Source organism: Oncorhynchus masou, chromosome 6 (genome assembly GCF_036934945.1).
Source record: "Oncorhynchus masou masou isolate Uvic2021 chromosome 6, UVic_Omas_1.1, whole genome shotgun sequence".
NCBI classification, from domain to species: Eukaryota; Metazoa; Chordata; class Actinopteri; order Salmoniformes; family Salmonidae; genus Oncorhynchus; species Oncorhynchus masou.
In genome coordinates, this window is record NC_088217.1 from 40760743 (window position 1) to 40772051 (window position 11309).

Consider the following 11309-nt stretch of genomic DNA (forward strand, 5'->3'; position numbering starts at 1 on the left):
TTGTTTTATTTGGGTAAAATTGCAAAAACCAGTTTTGTAACCCCTGCTTGTTGAGACAAGATTGCGAGGTTTTCCAGATCTTGCTCAACTGACTTCAGAATGGGTACTGGAGCACTGATAATATACCTGTACATAGTAATGCCAACCAATATCCTCCCAGGCAAATGTCTAGTTTCCTCAGTATTCATTTAGAGGAGAAATTAAGAAAATATTTTCTTGTATCTAGGCCTCTTAGTAACATTTAGAATGGTTTGAATGGACAACGGACTCCAACTGTAGAGCTGGGTTCTTTCTGGTTCATAACCTTTTACAATGATTTTTTCCTCTGTTGTCTCTTAGAGGGATGGCCTGGATTACTAATTAAAATGGTTGCTGAGAAAAATGATGTGAATAAGATGTGATTGGCGGTCTGTGATGTCTTTGGCTGACCTGTCTTTGTGTTTCAGGGGGGCTTTCTCTGAGGTGGTCCTAGCGGAAGAGAAGAGGACACAGAAACTGGTGGCCATCAAATGCATCCCTAAGAAAGCCCTGGAAGGCAAAGAGAACAGCATAGAAAATGAGATCGCTGTCCTGCACAAGTGAGTGATGAACAGACACACATTTACACTCCCTTGTTGCTTATTGATGTTAGGGGAGCAAGTGATTTAACTCTGAGACAGAAATTGACTACAGTTGCAGTAATGACAGTCTGGTTAAAATACCTCCCTTTAAAACTGCGGAATTACGGACTAAGCCGGAAACTATGAAACTAGAGGGGCTTAAGCTATTTATAGTGCTCTTGTTACCTGGGTTACATGAGACACAGAGGCCTAGTGAATATACAGGGATATTTCTAGAGCTGAGAATGTGGGGATGAGCGAGAGATTGTGAGGTAAAGAGAAAGAAGGAAAGAGAGACAGAAAGAGAGAGAGAGATACAGAGAGAGACCTTAAACTCCTAAAAGCCAAATTAAGCCAGAATTGTAACATTTTCATTGCAGATCACCTCATTCTTCTAGTAGTGACACAGCCTCCTACTCTTCCCATTAGTGTATTCCCATGAGGTCATGAACTGTCAGAGAAACCTGAAGTGAGATTCTGAACTCTGTCTGTCTGTTTACCCAATTACTCAAGGCAAGATGGCTGCCTCTTAATGACGGTGTAAAACATCTGTTAGAGGACATCTCTACTGCACCCATGAAACAACTTGTCTGACAACTCAAAATGAATTCTTCCTCTGCTCTATGTTCGCTACATACTTCAGTCCGAGGCTGCCATCGTTGAAGTCATTTGTGGTGACGTCAAAATTAAGGGTGTTATACAAAACAAAGTCATCAGCGATCGGATCATCTCTAACCAATCAGAGTATCAAAGCCATTGACGAATTTTCAAAATGCCGCTTTGTGTTCTGGCTCTGGCCCATCCATCAGTTTCTGGGACCAATCAGAATGGTTAGAATGTGTTCGCGTTCTAGAAATCGCTGGGGAGGAGAAGAAACTAAAGTCTGTGGGCGTGGCATAGCGTTTGGCTGGAGCAAGGATTTTTAAGGCAATGAAACAAGACAAAGCTGCTGAGTCACCCAGAGTTGCATCAGACAGCACGAAGTAAAAAACAGTGTAGAATATAGTGGGTAGTTGGTATCAGTGGGAAGGGTTGTGGATAGTTATTTGTTAACAGTCTGTAATCAACCCCAAGCCCCTACAAACCTCTTCATGGTCCCACATTGATCTGTAACATCACACGGCAAAGTGTTAATCAAGTTTATACAAATAAGAGGGACAGTTTCTTACTTCTTACTGAGAGAGAGAGAGAGATAAGGATAACCTTTTATAACTTCCCTTACTCTACTATAGTTTAGCCTACTGTAGTGTACTGCATGTATCCCCCCAGAGTCCTGCACAAAACCATTAGTCAGCCCCTGCATGGAGCAATTCATTACCTCTGCTCACTCTCTCAACTCAATGAAACACTTTACAGAGACCATAATGAAATTGAAAGGCTTTTATAATCTCCCTCTTGTCTCAGTTGGATTCCTGCCAATGATAATGTGTTGTAATTTTCCCCAGGCAGCAATGTTTCAGACAGGGTATAGGAACACACGTGATACAAAATTGATACTGCGGTGCGGTTCCATTTTTGTTTTGGCCTCTCTCCGAGTCGTACCAGTGTGACAAGTGTCTGTCATCACTGGGGTGCCTGCCATCTCAAAATGTAGTGACACAGATGGATGGACTATCAGTAGCTTAAGGGGAAAGTAATGTATTCTACCTGCGCTGTGCCATGATACTTTGGTGTAGAGAGAGAGACACCTATTGATAGAAGAGCTACTCTGTTGTAGTCATAGGAGGATTTGGCCTTGTGTTGGAGCATTGTTAGCTTTCTACCCCAATTCATGGCTCCTACACTCAAGCTGAGCTCAAACCAAAGATTGAAAAATGACAGTAAAGAAGATTGTGAGGAGTGTCTGAGTGAGAGAGAATGAGTGAGTGAGTGAGTAGTGAGTGTGTATGTGTGTGTGTGCGTGTCTGTGGTGTGTGTGTATGTAAACAGTCTTTCTCAGTCTTTGAGTGTAAGGTGAAGTGTTGTAGGTGGGCAGCATGGGGATGATGGAAGAAAGCCACCTCCAGAGCCGTGACTCACCTGCTCAGTGTTCTGTTCTGTCTCCACGCCAATGACTCTCAGGGGGGCGTCAGAATACACTGCTCAACCAATTAGAGAGACGCCTGCCACCACACAGTCAACACTGGCAACACAACTCTAGCTCCAGCTTAAACTAATTTTAGTGATAATTAGTATCATACATATTGTAATCTCTCGTCGACGGACTGTGTAACCAGAAATGGTACCGTAGAGCTGTCATGATACAATGGAAGATGTGAGATAACGGGCAGCATTAGTTCCGGTGCTTTGGACAAATCATGATTTCGCAGGTGTTAGCATCTTTCGAATTTCCGAAGGTGAGGGGACATTTGGCCTACAGATTTGTCATAACTTGCAAAGAGAGAGGGTGGAGCTCTTCTTTCCTTCTCTTAACATGGACCCAGAACTTAATCAACCATCTGACCAATTACATGAGGCTTTAGCTCTGGGTTAAACAAGATTATATATAACTGAGATTATATATAAAGTACCTTTTTAATATAAAATAGTATTTGTTCATATGAAGTGCTCCCTATGATGTTTATTTAGATACAGAATTAATGAGAATGATCTCAGAGAAAATCACAGAATGCTATGTTTAACCATCATACATTGTCAGACAGTTCTGTATTTCTAATGGCAATGTACAATGTTTGTGACTTTGACTCTCTTTTTCTCTCTTTCTCTCTCTCTCTCTCTAGGTTAAAACATGCCAACATTGTCTCCCTGGAGGACATCTTTGAGAGTAAATCTCACCTCTACCTGGTTATGCAGCTGTGAGTGATCATCCTGCTGGCTTTATGACCTGCCTCTATCTTTTAATCTCTCTCTGTTCTCCTTCTACCCATGTTACCCCTTTCTGTCCCTCAACCAAGTCACTCTCTGCCTTGTGAAGAGGCAGCCTTCAGTTTGAAAACTTTCAAGAGTATTCCTCTGGACAGACAGACAGACAGACAGACAGACAGACAGACAGACAGACAGACAGACAGACAGGAGAAGAGAAGGAGTGGTATGTGAGAGAGATAGAGATTGCTTTTACTGTTGAAAACAGTGTGTAGTGAGATGAAGGGGTGGGGGGGTTGTGTTCACTTTGGCAACACTGCCGTAAGGGCATTCAGATATAACCAAAGAACAGTTAGGGGTTCGCACAAATAAAAATCCCCTTTATCCCTCTCTTTCTTCCCCCCCTTCCTTCCCTCCTCTTTCTCTCACTCTTTTTCTCTGTCTCTCTCTCTCTCTCTCTCTCTCTGGGAGGCAGCATGACATGGCTTTAGCTTGTTGTTAGAGCTGATACACAGAGAGCAGTGGTGGGTTCATCTAGGAAGAAGCAATGCCTCCACCTAGTGGTGATGTAGGCATATAGCAGGAAGTTAAATGGACATACTGAGCAGGTGTACGTCAGACGCCTTCCTCCTCTCTGTCCAGGGTGTCTGGTGGGGAGCTGTTTGACAGGATAGTGGAGAAGGGCTTTTACACAGAGAAAGATGCCAGCAAACTCATCCGGCAGATCCTGGACGCTGTCAAATACCTCCATGACATGGGCATTGTACACCGCGACCTGAAGGTGAGTCTGGGTTAGGGGTCAAGGGTCAGGTGGTGTGTATGACAGTGAAAGAGGAGATTTCAGTGTTTAACACTGGAGACATTTACCTTCTTCTTTCTGTCCAATGACTGAATAGTCACAACACTGTATGTATGATAGCCACTCTATAAGATGAAGACACCAGGTGTGCTATGAAAATTGCAACTTTGAATTTCAACCATTTTGCTATTTTGCGATTCGTGTATTACAAATTACTAGAGGTTTAAGGGTGACCTTATAGTATGGAACATGTTTGTTGCCTAGGCACATGATGCCTTTGTCCCAAACATTCTTTAGTGCCTTTTAAATTAGATTAATTATCTTTACTCCTCTAATGAGATAATTTGTTTACAGGCAGTTCAGCAGCGTGTAAACTGATTGATCATTAGTTTGAATAACAAATTATTTCCCCAGTTTGTGTGTGTCTGTTTATAAAATGTTAGTGAACAATAAAGTTGATTGAATGCTCTGTCTTCTATTCCAGCCGGAGAACCTTCTGTACTACAGTATGGAAGAGGACTCTAAGATCATGATCAGTGACTTTGGCCTGTCGAAGATCGAGGGATCTGGAAGTGTCATGTCCACAGCCTGCGGAACACCAGGATACGTGGGTAAGGAGGGCTGGTACTGATCAGTACATGCCTTTGTGTGTGTCTGTCTATGTTTCAAGAGCATGATTTCTATGATTTAGGGCTCTTTTCTATCCGCATTGCGGAAATCCAGCATTTTAGCATGGTTTAAATTAAAAGGCATTGTTCCCGCTTTAGCGGAGACTGCACTCACTGTAAACGGTTCAATAGGAAATGACCTTTACATTTATAGCGCTACAATCGCTTCAGCAATACAGATTGAAAAGAGCCCTCTGTTTTGAGAGTAAGCGCACACCCAGTGATCATGTCAGGCTAGATGTGTAATGATGCTGATGAAAACACTGCTCTCTTATCGTTGGCAGCCCCTGAAGTGTTGGCCCAGAAACCCTACAGCAAGGCGGTGGACTGTTGGTCAATCGGTGTCATCGCCTACATCCTGTGAGTCATGGGGTTGGACTGGCTCTTTCACTTTAGTCTTTCTCCTACCAGTCTTACTGTGTTACACTAGTTTCCACTTCATTATTTTCAACAATCAACTCATTCCCTAACTCTCACATGATGCCTTTGTGCTCTTATTCTGACGCAGTTTGTGTGGATACCCTCCGTTCTATGACGAGAACGACGCCAAGCTTTTTGAGCAGATTCTGAAGGCTGAATATGAGTTTGACTCTCCTTACTGGGACGATATCTCTGACTCAGGTTCAGTAGACCTATGTTGTCATTATTAGTTCTGTTTGTCAGCAGTTTCATATTATTGTAAATGACTTACCTTGGTCTGGGGTTTGTTATGGTTTGAGTGTTCCTGCCAAGCTGTCAGTGTGAGTGATGGTATTAACCATAATACACTCACTGGCCATAGAACAATCACTGAGGCCCTGTGAGATCACCATTACACAGAGCTCTGGGGGTCATGGTACAGTACATGGTCCTGTGGGGAGTTTCTGAAGTCAGGCCAAAGGCACATGGCCAGTTTATGTATTTTACTGTCAAGTCAGTCTGGACAGTGTTTCTGCTGCAGTGAAGCTCCTTTTACTGTAGTAGCCTAAGAGTCTTTTTCTGCATCAGCTACCTTTTTATTCTGTGTAAGTAGCATCATTAGATATTTCTAATGTATTTAAAAAAAAAAGACATTACCTTTGAGTTAAATATATGAATTTTCATTCTGTGTTTTCAGCCAAAGACTTCATAGTCCACTTGATGGAGAAGGACCCCAGGATACGCTACACATGTGACCAGGCTCTGCAGCACCCCTGGTAGTGAACACCATCTTCTCCGTCACAATACACAAACACACACACACACACACACACAACGCGACTTTATCATGTCGAGAATAATCGACTAAATGTGTACTTTTGCCAAGTGTTCACCTGTTCTTGTGACAACCAGCAGAAGTTGCCTCCTCATGTCTTTCTCTGTCCCTCAGGATCGCTGGTGACACCGCTCTAGATAAGAACATCCATGAGTCTGTCAGTGCTCAGATCAGGAAGAACTTTGCCAAGAGCAAGTGGAGGGTGAGTTACTTATTTTGGTCCTCGTCAAAATGCAAATACAATTTTGCTGGTGTGCTGTGTTTAGTATATTAGTAGAATACTAAAGATGCTGCAGTATTCAGCGGACTATTATTAAGTCAGTAAAGTTGTTATGGCGTTTATCATGTATCACTTTTCAAAATTCTGATCTTAATTTAAATGTTCTGCCCTGCAGCAAGCGTTTAATGCCACGGCGGTGGTGCGTCATATGAGGCGTCTGCAGCTGGGCACCAGTCAGGAGGCCGCCAGTCAGACCACCCTGCCCAGCCCTCTCAGAGCCCACCTGCTGCTGTCTGAGGCCACAGAAACAGAGGACACCACTGGTCAGTGGGTCAAGCACCGCCACACCACACAAGTTAGGACTATTCAAGTGTAGCAAAACTTATTCAAATCTGTGGAGACACGACTTGATATTGTGAAAAATACTTAATTTTGCTGTTCTGTTTTGTTCATTCATCCCCAGTGGGTCTTGTTGCTAGGTACAGTATGTTTCCAGAAAATAACCAGTCCCTTTCACAGTGTATTAGGCTCAGGATTACGCACGTCTCAAAACACTGTCTCACTCAGTAACACTTTGATATGTAATCCTTGCCTAGTGTCCAGGCTGAAAAAGGCTAATAAGAGGCAGATTTATAGTGTAGAAGAGTTTTCAGATCTATGTGTGGTGATTCTCTCTCTCTCTCTCTCTCTCTCTCTCTCTCTCTCTCTTTTTCTCTCCCCCAGAGTCTCCGTGTGAGGGGGGCTGCTCCCAGAGTGCTGATGGGGGGGCGGAGCGCGACCACCTCTCCAACTGCACCTACCGCTGCCATCCAACCAGCCGGGTCTGATCCCTGCACACCCAGGCCACGCGAGGCCAACCAATGACTTTCCCATTTACCTCTGGAGACCAGAGAACTACCTTGTCTGGCCAGAAATACAGAGTTGTTCCAGCAACCCGCCACCAGGAGGGGCAGGCAGGTTAAGAATCCAGGGTGGGGAGGAGGGACTCAATGTCAACAGAGGAGGTAATTTGAACGGATTGGGTGAGAGCGTAGGATGAGATGAGAGGATAGAGGAAAGGAAAGGAGGAGAACATTGAGAAAGATAGGTGTGGTGCCCAGAATAATCCTGGCTCATATATTTTGGAAGCGGGACAGAGCTTGGACAGGGTTTTACTCATCCTTTTAAAATGTGCGTCTGCTTTTTATATCTCTGCATTTATGTGCATGGTGTTTTCTATCTTCATTGTCTTTCCACTTTGACAGAATCCATGAATGATTTCTGCATGATGAGGTGACAGGTCCCCTTGCATGTTGGCGGCAGGTGTTTTATAGCGTGAAGAGTCTATTGCAAAATCGTGTATGGTGGTAATCGTTATGTTATAGTTCCTGTACTGCATATACACATCTTTATGACCTTAATGAATTTAGTCCTTCAGCATTACATTTGTATGGCTTTGTTGTATCTTAATATTCTTTTTATATATAAATGTAGCCCTAGAAGCATTCACCTAATACCACATCTGGATAATCAATGTGAGAATACTCCATCCATTGGGCTAGTATACAGTAGACCCAGCATTTAGCTAGATCTGTTCTTTCTTCTTTTTTTCTCAGCATGGTTGTGTTTCACAACTGTAAGTTTGTGGTTGTGCTCCCACCACAGGCTTGTAACAGAATAAGGCGTTCTGATTTTAACAAATTCAGCACAGGGACTTTTTCTCTATGCTGCCTTTAGAACAGTATCAAATGTTTATTTTCTGGTGGCTTTTAGAAATCTGAAGATACGTCTCTATATCTCTGCACAGTTGAAGGAGCATTAGCGGCTGTTTAATTTCTATCGTTGTATGTTTGTATATATTTCAATGTGGCAATTCTATCGTTAAATACAGACTTTCACCTCGGTCCAGATCTGTCCAGATCGCTTTTCCAGTTGAGAAGTGTAATACCCTGGAGATAGACTTACATACATAGCCATTCCTCTTAGTACTAGTTAATACTTCATTTTTTCAAGCCTTTGTATCTGTACAGAGAGAACTTGAATTAAAGAATGTAAATATACATCTCATTGTCTCACCTCATCATTTCTTCTCTCTCACTCATCATAGCAATAAGGCACAAGCAAAAGGCACAAGGGGGTGTGGTATATGGCCAATATACCGCGGCTATGGGCTGTTTTATGCACGACGCAACGTGGAGTGCCTGGATACAGCCCTTAGCCGTGGTATATTGGCAATACAGTATACCACAAACCCCCGAGGGGCCTTATTGCTTACCAAGGTAATTAGAGTAGTAAAAATAAACTTTTTGTCATACACATGATATACGGTCTGATATACCATAGCTGTCAGCCAATCAGCATTCAGGGCTTGAACAACCCAGTTTATAAGGTCATTTAGAACGTACTTTTGATTACCTAAAAGAGAATGCAGGATTTTATATCAAAGAATTTCACTTTACTCATTTGTTATTGTTCCTTTGTTTTTTCAACAGTTCAGTTTACATTCAATCCATCATCTTCATACGTTTACTGTACTCAAATTAGCTGCCATATAATGCTCACACTTTTAATAAACACATACTGACTTGATAGAATTCTCTGATGAGAAGGGTACAATGTGTTTAAATTACCAGTCCAGTGGGTTGTAGCTCCTACTGTAAGTAAGATTTAGGACTTCTTCACGTTCATTTCAATAGCCAAGTGAACAAGACTTGGATGTGTGGCGACATGAGACTAGAGGGTAGAGGGACATCCTTTCTGTCCTCACTCTAGCTAGTCCAACACACAGGCATTGACTCTACAGACCTACTTGCCATAGCCTGCATTGCATTGAAAGCTAAATGATTGACACAAATTTGCCTTGACGTTTACTGTTTTAGTGGCTTTTGTGTAGTGTGTTGGTTCTAAATTCTGATCAATGGCTCTGCTGTTCCGCTTGTTGATATTGAGCTGTCACAACATAGACCTTTTGATTGAGTCTTGCTCTCAATGTTGTGTACCCAATGGTCTACTCTGGCCCCGTCAGTTATTTTTTTAAAGAGACATTCATTAAACTAAGATTAGTGCCATTTTCATTAAGGAATGTCTTTCAAGTCAAATTAGTACAGTGTTAATGGCTAATCACTAAAAAGGTGCCAACATTTGGTTTCATGAACTGAGATTGACATGTTGGAAACCAATGAGACTGACTACATGTTGAGGTCTTCCAGATATAGTGGAGGACAGGGACTGATCTCTTTCTGCTCAGTGATGTTCTGAAAATTAAAAGAGAGGCTAACTTCTCCAACCCTAGCTTTCCCCCTGAATGTATCGTTTGATTCTATGATTGTTTCCTTTGTTAAACTACGGTAATAGAGTGAGTGCCATTTGTAAAATACATTTAACAATTTTAACTGTAGCCTGTGCAATTGCTGTGTGATGTGATCAAAATGTGTGAGAGAGAATAAAACATGTATTGTGAAAACACTGCACAAGCTACACACATTAAAATACTTATTTTTTTCTGTATACAGTATAGTGAAATTAGGAATCTTCATACCAACAGATGTTTTATTTTCGATAAATTACGTTCACCAAATTGGATGCTTGACATGTGGACACAGACAAGGGCAGTGCAAGTTGTCATATCTTCAAGTGTGACTAACAGTAACAATTGTGAGTAATTTTTTAAAATGTATTATTGGCTTTATCTTCTATTTCATCTCCACTAATTTGTTTGGATAGTGAAGTTGTTTGTGGTAGAGTGAAAATGTCCCTAGAGTGTGTGAGGGTAGAGTGTCCGAACAAGGGTGGGCAGATAGGAGGAGGTAGGTAACCCTCTATGTCCACTGCCCAGGGCTTTAACCCATTCATTCTGAGTAGAGAGAAATAAAGAGAGAGGGAGACTGAGAGAGGAGAAGGAGGGATAGAGAGAGGTGAAGGAATAGAAACAGACAGTTCTAGAGGATAGAGTTAGGCATAGTTTAGCAGTTTCTTGTAGCCAAATAGTAGATGAAGACTAGAGGTATTTTAGAGAGAACGCTATTGTCACATTTGCACATCACAAGAAGGCATTCTAGCCTTACCTCAAGTGGTAAACGTTCTGTATTCAAAATGTATATGAAGGGCTTCACTGTATCTAAATAGGTGATGGTTATTTGATAGCTGATGTTTATTTGATGAGTTTACACATTGACATTTGCTTACTCCAAATTAAAAATCTGAACAAGTCCTTTGATAAGAAAAGTGTATTTAGCTTTTTATTGGAAGTACATTATATAAATGAAAATGTGTATGCATAGTGAAGTATATAATATAGTATTTTTTTGTAAAAGCTACTATACTAATGCATGGATGCAATGCATCGTGAGCTATTGAATATTAACTGCGGAGTATTGTTAAGTATCAAAGCTAATTATTTGTACTGTACTTTGAACTGATTTGTAAACTGATGGTATATTAAAACTACTCTGTCTATGCATTGTCTGTCTAACTGTGTCCTGCTTTACAGCTTATTGGTCCTTGAAGTCCAACTTGATACTCAGGCTGTGTCCTAAAAGTCTGATATGATGCTGTCGTTGCAGACAAAGTGCACCAGGATAGTGAATTCATTCAAGTTTCACTCACTGTCACGACTTCCGCCCGAAATCGGTCCCTCTCCTGGTTCGGGCGGCGTTCGGCGGTCGACGTCACCGGCCTTCTAGCCATCGCCGATCCACCTTTAATTTTCCATTGGTTTCGTCTCGTCTTCCCTCACACCTGGTTTCAATTCCATCAGTTACATGTTGTGTATTTAACCCTCTGTTTCCCCCATGTCCTTATCCAGAATTGTTTATTGTAGTGCTTGTGTACGTTATGCTGGTGGATACTGGGTTTTGTTTGCCCCATTCATTGATTATTCTGTTTACGGTGGTTTTTATGTTTATGGAACGACACCATTGTAAATTTTCGCTCCCCTGCGCCTGACTTCTCTGACGCCAGTACGCACTCCGTTATTATATATTCTTTCTTTGCTGTTTGGATGTTCAGG

General features: G+C 41.9%; 1 protein-coding gene across 1 annotated transcript in view; it reads left to right on the plus strand.

Moving 5' to 3' along the window:
- The window catches only part of LOC135542067 (calcium/calmodulin-dependent protein kinase type 1-like), an 83366-nt gene extending 72608 nt beyond the window's left edge, over positions 1-10758 (plus strand). The window contains exons 3-12 of the mRNA XM_064968697.1: positions 447-578; positions 3320-3394; positions 4044-4182; positions 4685-4811; positions 5153-5228; positions 5377-5489; positions 5965-6043; positions 6217-6304; positions 6498-6645; positions 7046-10758. Coding sequence (XP_064824769.1) covers positions 447-578; positions 3320-3394; positions 4044-4182; positions 4685-4811; positions 5153-5228; positions 5377-5489; positions 5965-6043; positions 6217-6304; positions 6498-6645; positions 7046-7149 — 1081 coding nt within the window. The 3' untranslated portion in view covers positions 7150-10758. The remainder of the gene's footprint in view (positions 1-446; positions 579-3319; positions 3395-4043; positions 4183-4684; positions 4812-5152; positions 5229-5376; positions 5490-5964; positions 6044-6216; positions 6305-6497; positions 6646-7045) is intronic.
- Positions 10759-11309: the final 551 nt, after the last annotated feature.